A 21,378-nucleotide genomic window follows, 5' to 3' on the forward strand; every position below is an offset into this window, starting at 1 on the left:
ACATTTGCATATGCAGTTGTGTCCGCCCCGTGCAAAACCGTCTTACAGTAAATTAGACACCCTTGGTCGGTGGAACACGTTCGCCATTTTTTTTACAAGCTAAGTGCATGTCATGAATGACATGGGAAATGTTCGGCAGTTAATTATTCGGTGCAATCATAAATTCATGCTGCATATACGTACGTAGGTCCAGTGCATGCACGCATAGCCCCGGACACGATTGCATATGCAAAAGTGTCCGGAGTGGACAGTATTGCATGGCGGACACAATTGCATCTGACAGCGGTACAAAGGTTGTTTAAAAAAATGCCTGTGACTAATACTTTAATTAAAGGCCACTTCAAATATAACTACAGCTGCAATTATGAAATGTGTCCATTATTTATACAGGCTACTCGATGTTCAAAATCTCACTATTATTAATAATTCACGTTGCCATATTGATTGACAAGCATCATGATTATTTTTTGTTGGGGCTATTCCAAAAAGGCAAAGCATAAAAACTTGCTGTGAACAGAACAATGTTTAGCAGAAGTCAGTAAAAAATAAATTACGTAAAGTTTGCATTGTTATGGCTGCTGGTGCCTAGCTCGTTTTTTGCTTTAGCAAAGAAATTTGCCAAGCAGTATTTTCCCATTGGGTCTGGTTTATTGCTAACGGAGACTTGACTGTCCACCATTGTCAACACTTTGTTCTACCCATCGGAAATGTTAGGGCCATGTCACACGAGGCAATTTACGAGCAACCAGTTCCAGGCAATCTCCAAGAAGAAACGCCATTCCCATTAAAATGTTAATTTTTTTTTCTGTTGAGGATCATAAGACAATGTTTTAAAATTGACTCATGTGCTACCAAAGTGGTCCTGTAGCAAGCACAGCAGTTGGTTGCATCCAAGTTGCCTGCAATAGTTGCCTCGTGTGACAAGGCCCTTAGGTCCAATAAAAGAAGAAAAATAAAGAAGAAGGCGACCGGACTAATTGTTTCTTTCATTCTCGTAAAAAATAAGAAGGCAATTCAAGATGAATAGCAAATGCAATTTTTGTTTACCCTTTCCCTGTATAGTGACACAACTCAAAACAAAGAGCTTTCAACTAATTAAACAAGTGGCGCATGTGGTGATGTGTTGGGAGACACTCACAAATTCCAAGGAAGGTTTAAAAGGTCACTGATGAAACATGGCAGAAACGGATGTTTTTTTTAGGAGAAAAAAAGAAAGAAGTAAGCTACGGTTAAACTGACCCAGGGCACGTGTCACCTGGATCGGAACCCAGGCCATACCGTGTACGACTCCACCACCAGACTATCGATTTCAACGCACAATACCACTATCAATATAACATAAATCAATTATTTACCAAATTAAAATTACCCGCAACTATTTAATAGAAATTTAAAATAATTTTTATGTGTTTACGAAACTGTCAATCCTCATTGATCGATATCATGACAACGTCACTCAACTGTCCGCCAATCAAACAGCTAGAAAGTGGATCGATAAAAACAGCGGGAAAGGAAACAAAAAATATTAGCATGCGCTCATGAGGTGCAACTATTCTCTGATGTGGTAGTCGCTTATAAGAGTCGAGTGTTTGAAATTATTTTCATTTCTTGAATTGCTGGACTCCTGATCAGAATAAGGTGAGTAGGTAAATAACTTTTAATATTGTTACGGCAGAGAATAATGGAATGAAAACACCCTTGCTGCTCAAGTTTGTGCGCTTTCATGTGCCTTAAAGGCGTCAGGCCTGAAGTATTTTATTATTTCACATAATCTTTGAGTGAGGAATTACCCGTTTCTCAAAAACTATATGTTACTTCAGAGGGAGCGGTTTCTCACAATGTTTTATACAATCAATAGCTCTCCCTTGCGCGTATAAGTAAGTTTTGAATGTCAACAATTATTTTCAATTCTTCCTACAGGTCAGGATGGCGCGTTCACGTGTATTTGTGATGGTCGTGCTCTGCTGTTTGTTGCCGTGTCATGCCGGACCCGATGGTAAGACAAAATATTCCTCCTTGAAGCTATTTGCTTTCATCAGGGCTAAATTTTATAGAGCTGCTTAATACATAGTATGCTTTTTACTTGCATCACGTTTTCTCCAATGTGATATACAAAAGAAAAGTGTAATTTTTGTTTTTAATTGCTCCAATATAATGGTTAAAGCAAAATTTATTTTCATTTTACAACGCAGTGCCGATGTATGCCAGAGCTTCTTCACCCGTTGGTAAGTTAAAGATCAATTTTGTGACGTTTAGATTCCTTAAAACTTTCACTGCCACACGTAGAATTAAATATCAACCCCTAAACCCATCATTATCCCTATGCTAACATACCATAACTATGTTAAGAAGGAGATTTAACATAATTATTAGCAACATGACATCAATACATAAAATGTTTTAAAACCACTTTTTATTTTTCGTTTTTCAGCAGGTGTTGTGTGTGACGAATTAGGTAAGAAATTTCAAAATAACAATCACCGTTCTGATATTTCTTTCATAATGCCCATTTGCTCAACACAACTCTGGCCCATTTCCCTTTGCAAGTTTGTCCTTAACAACATTGATATAGACCTATACACAATATGGAGAACTTTATTGCATAAAATAATAATCGCTTGATATATAACTTCTTTTCAATTGCATTTCAGCCGATGCCATCGAAAACGCAAAAGGTAATTATTCACTTTTAATGCAACATTTACAGAATTAATGTGTTCCCAAAAAGATGATATTATAATGGCCAACCCCCTTCAACACTTGTTTCAAGCCCACCCTTGATTGTGAACATTTTGGTACTATATTGGTGACGCTCTCTCAACCCCCCACCCCCCCCCCCCCCACTAACGCATCAAGTTTGATAGATTGACACATTTGAGTGACGCCGATCGAACCAAAATGTAAACATGAGCAGTTGTGTAATTAATCGCAAAACGACTATAGGCCTAATGACAAACAATGAACTGTCAGCACAGAACACAAATCGATATCGACTAAATAATCAATCGATATACAGAAGTGTTTTAATTAAAATTGTCGTCGAATTCACAAATAACATTTTTGGCGGATACAAAGTGATGCTTTGTAGACTACGTTGGCGAAACCATCCTTGCCATTTCAAGTGGGGGATATTTGGTATCAATGCCCCCCCCTACCTGGGCCCAACTTTCATAACGCTGTTTAGCAGAAAATAATGCTTGACAGGTGTCTTTGCTATGCAAAAATTCATGTTTATTGCAGTTCTAATACGTCAGGTGTTGTCCATTCGAAATGTTTTTTTTTCTTCAATTATTTGCTTAAATTTAAAATCAAATGATTTACAGAAGTGTTGTTCCTGACTTTGCAACTTGAGTTTGACTGTCCTCCCGAGCCAACTGAAGCCCCGCCTGCCCCTCCCACCCAAGCTCCTCCCACCCAACCTCCCCCAGAACCAGAACCAGAACCTACCCCAGAACCACAACCCACCCCTCCCGAACCCGAAGCTACCCCACCCCTGCCCCCACCACCACCCCCACCCCCACCACCACCACCGCAGACAACCCCGGCCACACTGACCGATGGTGGTGAAATTATCATCGATGAGAGTTCATACACCGAGTACTCATCGTTCCAGTCCGGTGGTCCACTGTCAGAAGGTTCCGAATTAGGTAAATATTTAGTATAGTTTGAATAATTATTCCTCTTCCTGAAATGGTTCCAGTACAGACTAATTCACAGAATTATAAGCACCAACAATTTTCCTTTCAAAAATCAACAAGTTGTACTCGAATGCTATAGCTTTTGAAATGAGGCGTGCCATGACCTGACATGGCTAAGAGTACCGGATACAAGCTCTGGTGTTTGATCAAGAGAGTGTAGGTTCGAGTCCCGGTCGTGACATTCCTCTGTCCTTAAGCGAGGCACTTAACCATGATTGCTTAGTAAGGTTGAGGAGGTGGTGCTCTTCCAGCCAGGCTTCTGATGGATGGTACCCAAGCCTACATCCGTATGGACTGTAAAAGGGGGTAACCCTGTTTAAGCCCCAAGAGTAGGTGGCAACGTCCCCTGGAAAAATAGTTGATTGTGGCCCATACCTAAAAGTGGCATTCAGGCCGTGATTGGGGTGAGGTAACTTGCAACAAAAAATAACAAAACAAAATACACAGAAATTATGTGCACGAACAATATTTATTTTCTTATTCAAATTAAACAAGTTGAACATTATTTATGTTGGCCTACTTTTTTTGTAATAATGAAGAGGAGACTCTTATTTCTTGTTTTGCTCACGTGCCGCTACAATCTCTTGTTGGACTGCATTAGCTTCGTTGATTACTCAATGAGGTATTCATTTTGGTATAATGAGAGAAGAAGTGGTGGCAGGATACGGAAATCTGTACCTCTGAAGCATTATTTTGATGTTTCTTTTTCTTCCAGATGAACAAATCGGAGAAGGAGTTGAGTGTTTTACCCGTCCCGATGCCGCTGACTACCGTGGAAAGGTTCACGTTACGGTGAACATTTATACCTGTCAGCATTGGGACTCTGATTCACCTCATGATGTCGACTCAACGTACAGGTAAAATAGTAAAAAAAGAGTGGTATTAATTTTTATAATGCGCCATGTCTTTCTAAAGACACTCCTGGTACACGAAAGATGCAGAAGCAACTAGGCATTGAGATACACAAATTTAAAGACAGTGGACACCTTTGGTAATTGTCAAATACTAGTCTTCTCAACAATGTTATGCATGCAATACCAAACCCGTGAAAATTTGAACTCAATTGGTCGGGTTTGGAAAAAAACACCAGTTGGGGGGTTAGGGAAAACACCCTTGTCTGTGTGCTTTCAGATGCTTGATTTCGAGACCTCCAAATCAAATTCTGAGGTCTCGAAACCAAATTCAAATATTTTTAGTGAGAACTTCTTTCTCGAGAGCCGTTTCTTACAATGCTATATCAGCAGTTCTCCATTGATCGTTAACTAAGTTTTTATGCTAACACTGATTACCAATAGTGTCCAGTGCCTTTAAAAATGTTAATACATTAAGAGGGCCGCGTTTTTTTTTTTTTTTATTGTATACAGACATAAGTTCGGTCAGGATTCTAACTTCTGTCGTAACATCCCAGGCTCGGGAGAGGGCGCTTGGTGCTACACTACCAACCCAAACGTGGAGTGGGAATATTGTGACGTAGGAGAGTTCAAAGATGAATGTGTGGCAAAACCAGATATTCCAGATTTAGGTAATATTTATTGCAATGATTATTGATGTTTATAGCCTTACAAACATAATCACTTAATATGGATATTGACAACATGTATTTGATATCACCTTTTGTCATGCGATTAAAATTCTGCTTTGAAATTCAATTATTTTGTAACTCAAAGTACTTTTAATTGTTAAGATTTTAAAACAAGTAGGCATTTTATTCATAATTTGTTCGAATTATTTGAGGTCAAGGAAAACATTTCTAGAATGGGATTTGAGCCAACAACCTTCGGTTGATAGGGCCGAATTGCTCAGTTGGTATGAACGCCGGCATGTGACCAGAGGTCGTTGGTTCAAATCCTGCTACAGTCATTATTTTTGTCTTTGTTCAACCCCAAATTATTTGAAAATTTACCCTGTCCGCTCCCCTTGTGGTTTATAAAGTTGAATGTTGTTTTATTCATACAAAGCTTTTGTTTAAAGATGAACATTTTCTTCAATTAACAACCTTGGTCTTTATCCCAACTACGAATAATTACCCAGGTGAGAATGTCTGCGACGGACAGGATCCGGAGTGTTACACAGACCGCTATGGAAGTGACTACTTGGGCCATGTCAGCGTGACCGAGAACGGGCGCACGTGCCAAATGTGGAACATCGACTATCCACACAAGCGGAAGAATAAGTACAGGCCGGCTAGTGATTCACAGCGATTTGGTGATCACAACTACTGCCGGAATCTCGGTTATTCGACGGGTAATGGCATGCAGTGAGTATGGCACTCAAAAAGTTGATCGTAGAGTATTTCTTGTTTTGCCCCAATAGCTTATTTCCTGAAGGGCCTGTATGCTTCGTTTTTGAAAAAGGAAGGGCACCAAGACATTTACTTCATAGGTAAGGGCACCTTATAAGGAAATTGTAAATTTCTACTGGAGCATTTCAAAGGCACCATAAGGGGGCATGGAGGCAATCGCCTTCGCTGCCACTGTGGGGGTATCAGTGGCAAGACGTTTTGACCATAGCAGAGTCTTGCAAATTTACATATGAGACTTTCTTGTCTACCAACCCACACCCTATATAAGAATCATACACTACTTTTGATTGGTTCACTTGCTTGCTATATTTACATATTACTAGGCTTTCCAACCGACGCCGTCCATGGTGTTACACAACTGACCCAGATGTATTGTGGGAGTACTGTGATGTCCAGTTGCCCTGTGACGTATGCGAAGGGAGGGACTTCGACGAGAATGCAGGTCGGTAGTGTAGATCTTTAAACTTAAAAAAAAAAAATAATAATTAGTGAAACCATATCTCTTTCCTTACTCTATGGTGAAACTAGTTTCGAAATCGTGTGCCTTCAATTCATTTTGCTTGATTGTTTGTTAGACGATCTTCCCCGCCAAGGGAACTAAGCAAACTCACACAAGGGGATATAAACGCCAAACTGACAACAGCCAATCTCCCTTAATAACATTGGTTTAACGTCTATATTGCAAATCAAGAAATTGTGATTCAATAACTGGACGACAACATCCCTGCGATGTCCCGTCCCCGTCAGATTTACTTGATTGTATACCCCGGTCTGCCCAGCACATGGGCATACCCCTCATCAGAGTAGCCACCCTTGCTCCGGGGTAAGGGTGAGCGGTAAAACTGCGGGTGTTCCTAAAACGTACAACCGGAACCCAGTGGAATAGGGACAGTGGACGTGCGCCGCGGATATCCGTGGGGTAAAAAAGTTCCGGATACTTGGCCCCTAGCACAGCCCTGTTTTCAACAACTGTCATCAGGGACTTTTCGTTTTCGACGACGGATGGTTCTGCGACGGTTGTTCGGCTAAACGTTGTCGTTTTCAGCACAACGAAGATTCATTCCAAGTACTGTCGTAGAAATTGAGGGACGACCGTCCTCAAAGCCGACGCGTGCGCAGATGACGCCAAATGTCATCTTTACCGTCGCAGAACCATCCGTCGCCGAAAACGAAAAGTCCCTATTATTCCCCCGACAACGGCAATCTTAGTTCAATTAAACTATTATTTGTGATCTTTACTTCGGCAGATGTGCTGTACGCAGGCTCGTACCCAGAGTGTTATCTCCGAGCTGATGCAAGTGACTACCGTGGATATGTCAACCACACCCGGTCAGGTAAATAAAACTGCATCCAGGTTTATCATTAGGCGGCTAGGTTGGCGAAGTTGTGTCTTGCGATGTCTTTCACCTCTGGAACCCCGGTTAAAATCGCACTGCATGTGTGTTGGTTTTCCCTGGGATAATTCTCTTGGGTTTTCCTCCCAAATCTAAAATTGAAACTTCCCTCCTTGTCTTCTCTGAGTCTCTCCATTTTGGTTATTGTCTCTACAATTTTAAGGATGAAGTTCGCTTTTCTGAGAATCCTGTCTTAAAAACAAGAATGAATAAAATTATTATTAACTTAACATAATAATATTTCTAGGTATTCCATGCCAACGCTGGCTCGACCAGGTACCACACCCTGTTGCCAAGGGCAACGTAAAGTTGTTTGGTCACCATGACAACTTCTGTCGCATCAGGAGACACGCCTACCGCACCGGGAAGAAGCCATTTTGTTTTACGACGGACCCGGATGTTGAGTGGGAGTACTGCGAAGTAGGAGACAGACACGAGATCTGCCTGAATGAACATTTGAAACCTGTTGGTAGGTAGATGGGATTTGAAGCATATCCATGGTGTTACAAAAATGTGTCAGGCGAACATTTTGAAGAAAAAGAACAAAAACAAAAAACAACCCCTCCCCGCCTTTTTTTATTTTAGAAAGACAGAAGGCTCAACATGTTTTTCTTATTTGGTGCTTATGAATCCTTAATTATTTTAAATCATGTGATACGTTCAATGAGCACGATTGGCTTTTTTCCAGGGCTTATTTGAGTGCGTAAAACGGTTGACACCATAAGTATCCTAGCCTCTTGAAAACGAATCAGACACCATTCGGACAACTCAACTTTTTTATTTCATTTTTCTAAATTCTTTCTAGCCCCCAAGATTGGTTTGAACCCTGAATGCTACACCGAGAAGGACGGCATTGACTACAAGGGTTTCGTCAGCACTACGGTGTCTGGGTACACGTGTGAATTTTGGCGGGATCGAGTCAACAACAAACGATTCCAGTAAGTTCACTATCTCCTTGTATTTCGGTTTTTGGTTACAGTTAAGGAGTATGGACGAGAAAGTGGAGGTTCGTTGATAGAGATGAATGTACAAGGCGAAGGCGAGCCGGCGGCGAGAACATTCTAGTTACGAATCTACACTTTCGAGTCTGTTCTCTGACTTGGACTATTTTACCCAAAACTTTGTACTTTATCAAACGACATTTTGGTTTAAAGTGCTTGCAGCATTATCGAGTACCATGTTTTAATCAGTTTACAATTATGTTTTTACTAAAGTAAGTTAATGAACAACTTTGAGCTGTGGAGCGGGGAACGGCAAGGGTATATCCAAGAATTTCCGTTGGATAACAGGTTCTATTTCTTTGATTGTTACTCTGAGGATTTTGTCTTTTTGATGTGCAGGAAAGCCTTCCGCAACGAGGAGAATTACTGCCGTACATTGGGGATACTAGCTTCCCCTTACGGTAAACCTTGGTGCTTCATCGAAGGGCACCCAACCCTTGCCTGGGAGTACTGCGATGTAGGACCTCGGTATCGAACCTGCCGTGATGACGATGAACCATAAACTCCGCATGCAAACAGCTACCATATCGTCCACATTCAAGCTCTAGCAACCGTTTCGCAAAATTATTAATTTAGTTTATCTGTACATTTGATAATGACTCTGGAAATTAAATAAAAATTTTCTCGGATAGAAGTGCAGCATCATTGGATAGTGTTATGCATCTTGATAAACTGTGTCCTCCCAAACTAAACATGAGTAACAAATTCTGTTGTATGATCCTTATCAAACTGTTTTGGCTCAAAATTACTTCTGACAAAAAGCAAGACGACTTGGCAAAATGCACTGAGCACAATTAAAGGGTCAATTATTTTATTATTATTTGAAAGCCGATTGAGGATTTTGTTTACATGGTGAACAATGTGTATAACTTATTCTTCCTGATCACACAACGGATTAAGCCATTATTTTCACAGGTTTCTCATTTCATGGTTGATCACATTAAACAGGAACGCTGTTAGCAACTACTGTGTCAGCTACACTCAATCCTGTATATTACCTTTAAGCAGCTGCAGAAGTCATTGATTAACAACATTTATTTGCTTAGCGAAAAACTTGGAACTGATGGTGGTGCATAGAGTCAATATGTATTGTTTAACAACTAGTGTGCAATAAATGATTACAACCTTTTCGCCTGAAATAAGTTTCAATATTGTTCTCTTTATTATAAAATTCATCTTTTCAACAGAAAAATACATAAAGTTATTACACAAATTTAATACCAACAAATATATATAATTTCATTTTCTCATAATTTATAAACAGCACCATAAAGAATTACAGTTTATTTTCAAGTTGTAACAACAATCTTAAATAGTGCCCTCAACCGTAGCATGAGGCCAGTCATCAAACTCAAAACATCAGACTCAAAACATTTTGATTTTAACTTCTGTTAAAATTCTCCTGAAGACGATTAGATCATGCTGACCGAAATGGCAGCATAACCAGGTTCCTTGGTCGAGTCATTTCACACGGCCGATCAATGCGATTATAACGCAGTTGCAATTTTCTGAAGTAGGTCTCGATCAAGGTTATTTTTTAGTCAGGGTCCTTTGCTATTTCATATCTAGGATACCTTTCACACGAGTGGGTTTTGCTAATTTTTTATCCTGGATGCGAAAAATCGCAAAACACGTTGGTTAAAAAACTCTCGTGTGAAATGGGCTTAAGGATACCAAGTATTTTTTTGGTTTGAGATTTTCTGAAGGATTATCTTGAAATCATTTTATGAAGATTATCCTAAAAAGATCACCTTATAGGCTTATCTTGCCCTCTCTGATGAGATCCTGCCATACTAGTCCATTTGGATATTCATAATCCCTCAGTGTTTCCGCTTTAAGCTCGGTGTTGTAGCCTGGCTCCTGTAGATAGATAACCATGGAAAGGTACAAGGAATAAGGTTGGGAACTAGAGTTCTTTGTAAGAAACAATGCTGAGAAAATTTGAGTTATCATAATGTTATGACTTGATATGGCTCAAAAGTTGTGAAAGTAGAAACACCAAGAAATTCAATGAGAAAACATCGACACTTCTTTTGTTTCAATGCTAATTTTAACCCCTCTCTGATTTAAAAAAAAAATCAGAAAATTTCACCTCTCCTGTTGGCCTATTTTGGCTTGTTTCTCCAAACTGATATTTCTGACAAACGGCTCAATAAGCTTGGTCGCATCGTATCATGTTGGGGTACACCAAGTGATTATACTGGTCTTTGACAATTACCAGAGGTGTCCAGTGTCTTATAAGCATTCTCTTTGAAATTGAGCCTAGCTGCACTTACTCGGGAGGGATTCAAACCCACAACCCTCTGCTAGAGCAGATGTCTTACTACAGAGCGGTTCAAATCCAATATTTGTTGCTTAAGCAACTCTCATCAGGCCCAGCTTCTCTTACCTTAGGTGGCATGTAGCATGTGTTCTTCATGATGACTGGGTACTTGGCATGCTCATGAAGATGGTCCACATACTCTATCACTCTAAACAGAAATAATGATTATACAATCAAATTCATCATAATTTTACACAGTTTTTTTTTAAACTGAGTGTTTTGTTTCATCTGGGCCCATACGGCTGTTACGCAGAAAAAAACTGATCGAGCAATTTCTTTGCTTAGCAAATATTGAGTTGGGCACCAGTCACCCAATGCACACTTAGGCTGGTAACTTCATTCTGGTAAGCATAATTTTGTTGTGCTTAGCTACTTTTTGTGCTAAGCAGTTCTATGAAATCGGGCCATGATTTTTCACTTTGGCAAGTTCATACTTATTCATACATTCATTAATCCTCCAGCATTGACATCCTCCAGCTGCAATCTTAGAGGTAAACCGGTGAAAAATATTGGAAAACGTACATATTTGTACACGCAGCGCACAGGATTGGCATTTGAACAACCTTTTTTTTGTTTCTTTACCTCTACATGAGTGCATCCCTAATTAAAATTATGACATGTGCGTAAGGTTTATTATAACAACGTTTCCAACAAATTAATTGACTTGTCGTCACCTGTTTTCCTTGGTTGCCGACACACACAGATAGTCAAACATACTGATGTGTTGAACTAACTCGCACAGAGACACGCCCCCAGCGTGGGGACAAACAGGAACTGCGCAAAAATAAACAAAGGTGTCAATTAGTACAAAATAATATAAGACACTTTAAACTTGTTTTTAAACATCTGGTAATTTAAAACAATTTGTAGTATTCGTCAAATCTGCAGAGTTGCAAGTAAGTTTGCGTAGGTATTTTACAATATCAAGAAAGCTCAATCACAATGAAACATTAAAGAGTTTAAAACAAAAACAAAGCAAACAAAAATTGCACAAGGAAACATACTTTTATTAAAGCATACAATAAATGCATTAATTAGAAGCATAATCAACTACTGTTAAAATTACGGACAAGGGAAGGCAAGGAACTGTTTTTCTGTCTTTCAGTTTTACAGTTAAACTCAGGAATTTTGATTTTCTGCCTAAGAGTTTTTGAGTAATGGGTTGCTGGCAAGTATTGTAGAAAGGATTGAAGCAGGCATTGTCGGAAAAAGATAAGATCCCTCGGACTCACCATCAAATTTCTTGGCCATTAGTATGATAGACAGAAGCTCATTAACACTGCCAACGCGGCAACTATCAATCTGGCAGTACTGAAGTGCTGAGGCCTGCAGGAACTGCTTGAACATCACACGATTCTGACAATGTTCACCGGTCGCTACTCCAATCCCAATTGGCTTCATGGCCTGGGGTGCAAAAATAGACAAAAAGGGGAAACTCTAATCATGAGTTGTTGTCATTAATTGAAACTTCGCTTTTGGAAGATATTAGGTATAATAATAATAAAGACTTAATGCGCACATATCCACCCTGCTGTGTGTTCAAGGCGCAGTAAAACCAAAAGCAAACAAAAGAAACCAGACACAACTAAATTAGTCCTTGAAAACCTGTGACAGAAGATAAGTTTTGAGAAGAGATTTTAATTTTGTGGTAGAAAGACAAGATCTAAAATTAAGTGGTAGAGAGTTCCAGATGCGTGGTGCAAAGACCCGTCACCCCATGAGTGTTGAGACTGGGGTTCATTGAGAAGAAGGATGGAACTGGATGGAAGAGTCCTTGACGGAGTGTAAACTTGAAGTAGTTCTGAGATATATGATTCAATGAGCATCAGCTTGAAGATGATTCGTTGAGAGATAGGGAGCCAGTAAAGTTGTTTGAGAATGGGGGTGATAGAACAAAATTTTCAAGACAGTGTCCTGATGCAGGCTGGATATCAAAGACTCTGGACACTATTGGTGATTTTCGAAGACCAGTCTTCTCACTTGGTGTATCTCAACACATGCACGAAAAACAAACCTGTGAAAATTTCAGCTCAATTGGTCGTTGAAGTTGCGAGATAATAATGAAAGAAAAAACACCCTTGCCACACGAAGTTGTGTGCTTTCAGATGCTTGATTTTGAGACCTCAAATTCTAATTCTGAGGTCTCGAAATCTAATTCATGGAAAACTACTGCTTTCTCGAAAACTACGTCACTTCAGAGGGAGCCGTTTCTCACAATGTTTTATACTATCAACCTCTCCCCATTACTCGTTACCAAGTAAGGTTTTATGCTAATAATTATTTTGAGTAATTACCAATAGTGTCCACTGCCTTTAAGGTAGAAGTACACTGGAGTGAAGCTAGCAAGGGTGGCAAAATGATGATGACTGAGTTGTGAGAGTATTTTCTGACGAACCTTCGAGATTGTAGCATGACCTAAGACATCGTCTGGGGAGGTTGGCTCCTCAATCCATAGAGGTTTGAATCTTGCTAGATGAGACATCCACTCGATGGTCTCCTCAACTCCCCATCGCTGATTGGCATCCATCATCTTTAGATTGAAAAGAAGTGAAAGTTTTCTTCAGTTTAGATGTCTAATATTGTAACCACAATTCCGCAATTCTTAAGTTTTAGCTTAGTTTTGTTTATTAGCAGATGTGAAAAAGGGATTAACCTGCTAGCACTGGTACCTCCGAAAAAAAGACATTGACAAAGTAGGGAGAACGCCAACAACAGGCTAGGTAGCTCAGTTGCGGAGTGCCGCCACGTTCGAAGGTTGCAATATCAAGTCATGATTAAGTTAATCTTCCAGTTGTTCTATTCCAAAGAAATGTATCAATAGCACACAAACTTGAAAGGGAACTGTTACACACCAATGTCTTATCGTAGCCAATTTCTTTGCGAAGAAGTTCCGCTCTGTGAATATCATCTTGAAGATCTGCTCCCACTTTCATCTTGAATTTAGTCCATCCCTCCGAAAGTGCTTTACGGCATCGCTACAACCAAGAAAATATGAAAAGGAATCAATTTTATGAACAATTTTTTCACATAAAGCTCATTCAAGGTATTAAAGATACATTTGGTTATCACTTTTAAAATTAACGGCAATAAAAACTGTTGGTTAGAACGTTTGTATTCAACAAGTTTCACAGTGAGGTTATTATTCTTGGTTATTCAAGTTAAAAACACAAGACCTCCGGACTTGTCCCGTCAAAAGTTTACTGGCCCGGCATTAAAACTAAGTAGTTTGACTGCACGGCTTGACTTTTACACAGGTCCATGGCCAGTACTGGCCATGGACCTGTGTAAAAGTCAAGCCGTGCTGTTTCTGAGTTAGAGGCAAGGGCTACAGCTACGACTGTTGCTCAGGGTGTTGCTAAGGCAACCTAATACTTTAAATTGTGATGACGTGGGATACTAGCTGTAGCCGCCAATTCAGACTTGGGCCTAGCTTCATAGAGCTGCTTAAGCACAAAAAGAAGCTAAGCAAAACAAAGCTAACCAGAGTAAGGTCACCAGCCGAAATACCATATCATATTTACAATTTGTTACTGGTATCCTGCTCATTATAGCTAAGCAGGGATTTTTCAAGCAGTATTTTCTGCTTAAGCAGCTCTATGAAACTGGGCCGAACACGTACCTGAAGTAATACTTCATCAGTGTACCCAAGCCAGGCTGTGGATGTGGTATACGCTTGGTAGCCATCTTGAAGTAAATTCTTCTCTAGGATGAAAATCAAAATCAAAATCAAAATCAAAAATAAAACAATCAAAATTAAAATCAAAATCAAAATCTAAATCAAAAATAAAATAAAAATAAAACAATCAAAATTAAAATCATGATGCAACAATATTCCTGAAGCAAATCTATTAACTGTTTTACTTCAATTATAAGAAATGTCGTGTATTTTTCAGGCATACCTCTTTCTGACTTTGTGGCTTGGTTGTTCTGAAGTATTTCAACTGCCTCCTTCTTTGTCAAGGCATCTGTGCTGAGATTTTAAGAAAAATAAAATTGAAAAGTTAAAATAAAATCGTTCAAAACCAACTAAAAAGATGAAATAGCCATTTAAAATTTTCTAAGAATGAAAGGAAGAACTTATACTTACATATATCTAAAATCGATGCAGTTGACCAATTGTTGAGGTTCCTGAAAAAGCGAAATTTGAAAGAAAATAAAAACTGAACTTACAGAAAATGTTACTACTGTATCGTGAATAGAACTGATTTAATCAACCCGAAACACCAATTGGGTCAACTTACCATGTCAGCGAGAAGTTTCCATAATGGTTTCCCTTCACGCTTTGCCCACAAATCCCATAATGCATTGAGAATGGCTGCTGTTGCTAGTTGTATGACGCCCTTCTCTGGACCAATCTGTGATATACAAATCCAATTTGGAATATTTAAAACAAAAGCTGTTGCAAGATGAATGTCACATAATTATACTTAGACCATTCCTGAATAAAATCTCCCAATCAAGTTTTGCAAAACAAAACACCTTTCAGAGATGAAATTCCAGGCCTGGTTTGTTTATAAAAATACAAACGAGTTGAACGAGGCATATGCATCTACGTACCCATCTTAGCTGTGGTTCGCTCGTCAGTTGACGGTAGAAGTCGGCAAAGTTATCAAAGATATCGGAGAGTTTCTTTTCAACAACAAACTGTGCCAATGCCTTGACTGCTGCAACAACTGCACAAATGAAGAAGAAAATGACAGAAAATCCTGTACATTGAACCATTGTAAAAAATGAGTAGCAAAAAATATCAATAATACCAAGTTCTTAATAACACCTTATTCACACCCGAAAGCGCTCAGTATATCTTCCAGCAAGGATTTTGGAGCAAGAAGTTTTGAAGTATAAGACCTATTGATAGCACCATGTAATGGAAACAAGGTGCTGTGGGGTACGATGCTGATCATCAGACCAGTAAACACCGGGGCAAAACCCTCCTCTTACCGATATTTTTAGCACTGGATTCTTGTAAATTCATTACACAACACAAGGAACCTATGGCTTTACGCACATCCAAAGGACAATGCTTAAATAATTTTGCCAAGGACACAAGTGCCACGACCGGTCCTCGAACCCACACTCTTCTGATTAGAGGTGTTCTTATCAGACAGAGAGTAAACAATTGAAAAAACAACAAAGACCACTGGACTTATTTTGAGTCCTATTTTGAGTTTACGGGTCCGACATTGAAATCACAGGCCTCGGGCCGTTGGTCCAGTGCAAACTTTTAGCCCATGTAGTGTATTGCTAGTATTAGTATTTAGTAATAATGTTAGGCCCTATATTTATTTTACCAATCTCAGTGCCTCGTCCGATGGTGAAGGTCAAACCATGACCACAGATACCATCTCCAGCATTCGTTGTGATGATGACGTAGGCACAAGAATAATCTGGATCTGTGTGCTGAATTGTAATCAAATTATTACATACACAAGTTTATATTTTAACTAAAATAAACCACTCTCTACCAAGGGAACACATACCTATTGGGGGTTTGGAACAATACGCTTAAAAAGAATATTTTAAATTTATACAGACAATAATAAAAAATTATAAGCTGTTTGTCATTACTCATAGTGTTAAGATTTCATTTCAAAAGTGTGGTTATGACTTTTCACATTCAATAAAGAGGAATAACCGGTAATAAATTGAAAAAAAACAGAGTAAGCCCGATCTGAACCTCAACAATTCAGTAATATCTCGATTTATCTAAACATGCTAAAAGTTTCAAGTCACTTGAAAAGTTTCCGTATCATTCAATCAATCACTGCGTAAAGATCATAGATGGCGCCACCACTATACTATTTCATAGGGCAGGGGGCCTATCCCTTTTTGTAAAAATTAGTGAAAAAGTGGTGGTGGCGCCACATGGAAAGTTATCCTATCTCACCATTGCATCAGACCCATGTTGCTCTAAAGATGTTGGAAACCGGATGTCCTTTACTTCAACTTTAGCAACACTTATGGAGGCTGCCATCTTGGATGTCGAAAACACTCACGCCCCTTTTTGATTTCACAAGAGGGCGCTATTCAATCTTTTACCAGGTCTCATTTTCATAGCGCTGCAAAGTTCCAAAGCTCTGAGAAAAAAATGTTAAAAAAATAATGAAATTCAACAAACTTCTCAACCATTCATGTAAAAGTCATTTTTGTTTTCTTCAAATAGACGACATCGGCTTCGGCTATGGCCTTATTTCGAGTTGATGGCAACGATTTACCTAAAAAGAAAACAGCTACAAACAGAAGCCGATTACAATTCATTCATTCAAAACTGGAACATCGGGCTATGAATGTGAAGGACATTCTACTAGAAGTCCATGTGGGTGTTCAACATCATAAAACATGGTCCAGTTCTGAATTAAAATAATTATAGTACAGTCAACTTTAGGCTGTCGGTTTAAACTCCACAGACGAGTGGAAACATTTTCATACAGAGTGCATCCTCCCGTCCAATTACTTCTACCCACGCATTGGCAAGAAGATATTAAACCAATGTCAATTGTTGTTAAATTGAGACATGTAACATAGAAGGATGGATCCATAATGGCTGTACACCTTAAAAACAGACCTTTGGTTAATGAAATTGAACTTTCAAATGCGTGGGCCCGTTGGGTTCGTACTGATTAATTAAATTGTACTTAAATTAACCATTGGCACACATGCGACTTTTTAGTGTAAAGCAATGGGGATGTGCTCTCCTTTTCCGTTCATGGATACCAAGGACTATATAAACAACAATACGAAAACAAGGGACAACAATACGAAAACAAGGGGACTTCTTAAATGCACACTGGGGTGGATTTCACAAAGATTTAGGACTGGTGTTATTTCGAGTTAGGACCAGTTACTCGTCCTTAACTTAGGTCTATTCATGCAGTTTGCATATCTCCTAGGACTAGTCCTAAGTTAGGACTAGTCCCAACTCTTTGTAAAATCGACCTCTGGACACTTGGTGACCCAACAAAGCAGGAAAACGTACTTGGCAAAATGCAAAATGATGGAGATCTGTTGATGTGATTCTTTGTGATAAATGGCTCCCTCTGAAGAACGTAGTTTTTGAGAAAGGGGTTTCTAACGCATTACTTTATTAGGCATCTAAAGCACACAATATTGTGCAACAATTAAAAAAAAAGAAGTTTTGTTCACCTTGCAACTTCGACAGACCTACCAAGTCTCACGCATTAGGCGTGAGACTCACGCATTTGGGCTCTGTCTCACGCTCACACGCACAGCAACCATTATTTTTCTCACGCATTGGGGCCAGACCGGGAAAAACAAAATCAAAAATAACGTCATACATCCACAAATCGGGCTCGTGTGTACAAAAAACGCAATCTACAATGTTTGCACAATCTTCAGATTGCACACAGATTATCAGAATCGTCATTTTTTTTGTACAAAATTTGTAAAAACAGAGCACACAAAAAATTTGCAGACTGCGCACGCTTTTGCTCTTCCAGCAGGTACAACTAAAATTCGGCAGAGCGCAAAACGCTTATTGCGCACAAGTTTTTTTCCCAATTCGTTTTAACAAGCTCGTTAAATGCGCTCCACTAGCGAAGACACAACAGGCAGAGGAGGTGAGCGGAGGATTTTGGACATCATTTTTAGTCAATCTTGTTTTAGTTTGGGAGGAAATAATCTGACACAATCGTACCTCCCGTTAACCATCAACATATTCTGTGTATAAACTCATGTAAGTTTTAATTATTCTGAAGAGGTTTTTGATGCATTTTGGAACACTTTTTTGTCCACAATTAAATTTCTGATTATTAAAAAAAAAAAAAAAAAAAAAAAGGGGGGGGGTGTTGAGCTTTAAAAATCTCACGCATAGCTGGCCTCTGAACTTGGCATCTCTGGAATTGTGTATGGTTGTGTATTCACATTGACTTGTGTATGGTTGTGTAGTTTCCCATTGACTTGTGTGTGGTTGTGTAGTTTCCCATTGACTTGTGTATGGTTGTGTAGTTTCCCATTGACTTGTGTATGGTTGTGTAGTTTCCCATTGACTTGTGTATGGTTGTGTAGTTTCCCATTGACTTGTGTATGGTTGTGTAGTTTCCCATTGACTTGTGTATGGTTGTGTAGTTTCCTATTGACTTGTGTATGGTTGTGAAGTGTCCCATTGACTTGTGTATGGTTGTGAAGTGTCCCATTGACTGGTTGTGTATATTCCCATTGACTTGTGTATGACTTGTGTATGGTTGTGTATATTCCCATTGACTTGTGTATGGTTGTCTAGTTTCCCATTGACTTGTGTATGGTTGTGTAGTTTCCCATTGACTTGTGTATGGTTGTGTAGTTTCCCATTGACTTGTGTATGGTTGTGTAGTTTCCCATTGACTTGTGTATGGTTGTGTAGGTTCCCATTGACTTGTGTATGGTTTTGTATATTCCCATTGAGTTGTGTATGGTTGTGTAGTTTCCCATTGACTTGTGTATGGTTGTGTAGTTTCCTATTGACTTGTGAGCGGAGGATTCTGGACATCATTTTTGGTAAATTTCTTTTGAGGTTGGAAGGAAATAATCTGACACAATCGTACCTCATTATAACCATCAACATATTCTGTGTACCTCATGTTGGTTTTAATTATTCTGGAGAGGTTTTTGATGCATTTTGGAACTCTTTTTTGGGCACAATTAAATTTCTGTTTGTTTTTTTATGAAAAAAAGAAAAAGAAAATAAAACAAAGAGATGGGCGTCGATTTCAAAAGGCCTAACAAAAATGGCAATTTTTTTCGGGGGGGGGGGGAATGAGCTTTGAAAAAAACTCACGCATAGCTGGCCTCTGGACTTGGCATCTCTGCTTCGATGGTAACATGAGTCTAAATCATTTCATAGATTTGTTACTATTGTGTATTATGTCGGGACACCAATTAAGAATAGGCTTGAAATCTTTTAATATCAGGAGTGAGAAAAAAAAAAAAACTTTAAAAAAACATGGTCGTTGTTTGGTCTAGACACTATTATCAATGTCGGTGACCAATGGTATTGACATTAATTTCAAAATAAAACATTCAGTAGCAAGCTAATAAGCTTGCAAGTCAAGTTCTTGCCTTGGAGTCTATTTCTTCCGCCAGACGTGCATAAAGGCACGGTCGATTTCACAAAGAGTTAGGACAAGTCCTAACTTAGGACTAGTCCAAGGAGATATACAGATTGCATGGATAGTCCTAAGTTAGGACGAGTAACTGGTCCTAACTCGAGATAAGACTAGTCCTAACTCTTTGTGAAATCCACCCCAGAACACATTTAGTAAAGGGCCAGTGTTCTCCGATCACTTGGTGTATCCCGGCTCACACAGAACATAGCTAATGTGGAAATTTTTGGCTGGACATTGCTCACTGGAAGTTGCAAGCGATCAGAGAGTAAAAGAACACAAAAATGCACCTGTAGATGCATACTATTATTAATGAGAGGCTTCAGGCTTAACAGTCTTGTAAGTATTTTAGTGAGAAATTACCTCTTTCTCAAAAACTACTTTACTTCAGAGGGAGCCGTTCTCACACTATTTTACACTATTATCATCAACTCCCCATCGCTCGTTTCCAAAATTGTGCTAACAGATGTTTTGAGTAAAAATTAATACTATAAACAATAGTGTCCAGTACCTTTACAGACAGTAGATAACCATATTGTAAAAGTACTAAATAGAAATTGGAAAATAACTTTTTTGGACATTACACTTACCGTGTTTACAGGTAAACGACCATCACCCCAGGTTCATTTTTTGGCATGTACTCTTCAAAATCGTGTATAAATCTGGCGACGTGACTTGGTCGACCTCGCTTTTGTTGGTGCTAAACCTATAGTGTACCCCACTATACACAAAGAAAGTTTACGGGACAAACCCCTCTAATCGCACCTCAGAGGAGCAGTATAGGTGCCGTCAAAACACAACAATGCACCCGTGCTCTCCCCGGCACGTACGCAGTGTTTTGTTTGGGTAAAAGGCGATTTGCCGCCAAGGTGAAACGAAGTTTTGACAATGGTAGACCGGAAGTTGTTTATGTAATCGGTCGCAAACAACTTTTGTTCAGGGATGAAATCTGCAATGTCTTAATACACAACTTGTTTACGATTTTTTAAGATGATTACAAGGGGCGGAATTGAATGTGTTTTTTTAAAGAGGGGATGATATAAGACTGTACTAAGGGACCTTCAGGTTTGTGTTGTTGCAAGTTATATCATTTTGGTTAAGCATTAAACACTGAGATTCCTTGAGGAAGCAATTTGTTCACCGAGGGAGAGAGAAGGGGCAAGATTGGGGGTGGGGGCACGGATCATGAAGGATCATTGTTGTCACAGTGATATATTTATAAACAATGTTCACAAATTTAAAATCAACTCGTAAAATATGTTTTGGTTAGTTTGTTAAATTGTTGATGTTTTCAGGAGAGGCTGAGATGAATGTGCCGAAAACTGGGAAAGAACCCCCCACCACCAAGCCGAACCACAAGCCCTCAGACAAGGTTGACAGTGACACCCCAATTATATCTATCACGACCTTCGCCCTTATGCAATAGCCCTGGTACCAAAAATAAACACATTCATCAAGTACAATTTTTGGATTGGTCTTCATTTTGACCACGAGTAGAATCCGGATACGGTTGTCTCCCTCATGGGTGAGCCCTTGAAAGCTCCTTTTGTGTGAACACTGAC

At 39.2% G+C, this 21,378-nt stretch overlaps 2 protein-coding genes across 2 annotated transcripts; one reads left to right on the top strand and one right to left on the bottom strand.

Moving 5' to 3' along the window:
* The first annotated feature begins 1,619 nt into the window (after nucleotides 1–1,619).
* Nucleotides 1,620–9,511, top strand: LOC139952472 (hepatocyte growth factor-like). The gene is made up of 14 exons (XM_071951609.1): nucleotides 1,620–1,638; nucleotides 1,921–1,996; nucleotides 2,193–2,225; nucleotides 2,435–2,455; nucleotides 2,652–2,675; nucleotides 3,324–3,647; nucleotides 4,414–4,555; nucleotides 5,063–5,220; nucleotides 5,730–5,955; nucleotides 6,324–6,442; nucleotides 7,248–7,334; nucleotides 7,642–7,863; nucleotides 8,200–8,332; nucleotides 8,735–9,511. Exons 2-14 carry the CDS (start codon nucleotides 1,927–1,929, stop codon nucleotides 8,895–8,897), a joined length of 1,722 nt encoding a protein of 573 aa, XP_071807710.1. The 5' UTR covers nucleotides 1,620–1,638; nucleotides 1,921–1,926; the 3' UTR covers nucleotides 8,898–9,511.
* A 23-nt stretch (nucleotides 9,512–9,534) lies between these two features.
* LOC139952473 (mitochondrial enolase superfamily member 1-like) lies at nucleotides 9,535–20,540 on the bottom strand. Its single transcript, XM_071951610.1, has 14 exons — nucleotides 20,407–20,540; nucleotides 16,606–16,795; nucleotides 16,010–16,118; nucleotides 15,276–15,391; nucleotides 14,960–15,073; nucleotides 14,806–14,846; nucleotides 14,618–14,688; nucleotides 14,338–14,420; nucleotides 13,571–13,693; nucleotides 13,114–13,248; nucleotides 11,951–12,122; nucleotides 11,393–11,492; nucleotides 10,785–10,866; nucleotides 9,535–10,255 (listed from the first exon to the last, which is right to left on the bottom strand). Exons 2-14 carry the CDS (start codon nucleotides 16,690–16,692, stop codon nucleotides 10,148–10,150), a joined length of 1,341 nt encoding a protein of 446 aa, XP_071807711.1. The 5' UTR covers nucleotides 16,693–16,795; nucleotides 20,407–20,540; the 3' UTR covers nucleotides 9,535–10,147.
* Between the last annotated feature and the right edge of the window lie 838 nt (nucleotides 20,541–21,378).

Source organism: Asterias amurensis, chromosome 20, assembly GCF_032118995.1.
Source record: "Asterias amurensis chromosome 20, ASM3211899v1".
Classification (NCBI taxonomy): Eukaryota; Metazoa; Echinodermata; class Asteroidea; order Forcipulatida; family Asteriidae; genus Asterias; species Asterias amurensis.

Coding starts and splice junctions, on each gene's coding strand:
- LOC139952473 (XM_071951610.1), bottom strand. CDS start 16,692: ATGGCAGCCTCCATAAGTGTTGCTAAAGTTGAAGTAAAGGACATCCGG. Junction 16,119..16,605: donor AACATGGGTCTGATGCAATG/GTGAGATAGGAT, acceptor ATTACAATTCAG/CACACAGATCCAGATTATTC. Junction 10,867..11,392: donor TCGGCAACCAAGGAAAACAG/GTGACGACAAGT, acceptor ATTTCTGTTTAG/AGTGATAGAGTATGTGGACC.
- LOC139952472 (XM_071951609.1), top strand. CDS start 1,927: ATGGCGCGTTCACGTGTATTTGTGATGGTCGTGCTCTGCTGTTTGTTG. Junction 3,648..4,413: donor GTCAGAAGGTTCCGAATTAG/GTAAATATTTAG, acceptor TTTTTCTTCCAG/ATGAACAAATCGGAGAAGGA. Junction 7,864..8,199: donor TGAACATTTGAAACCTGTTG/GTAGGTAGATGG, acceptor AATTCTTTCTAG/CCCCCAAGATTGGTTTGAAC.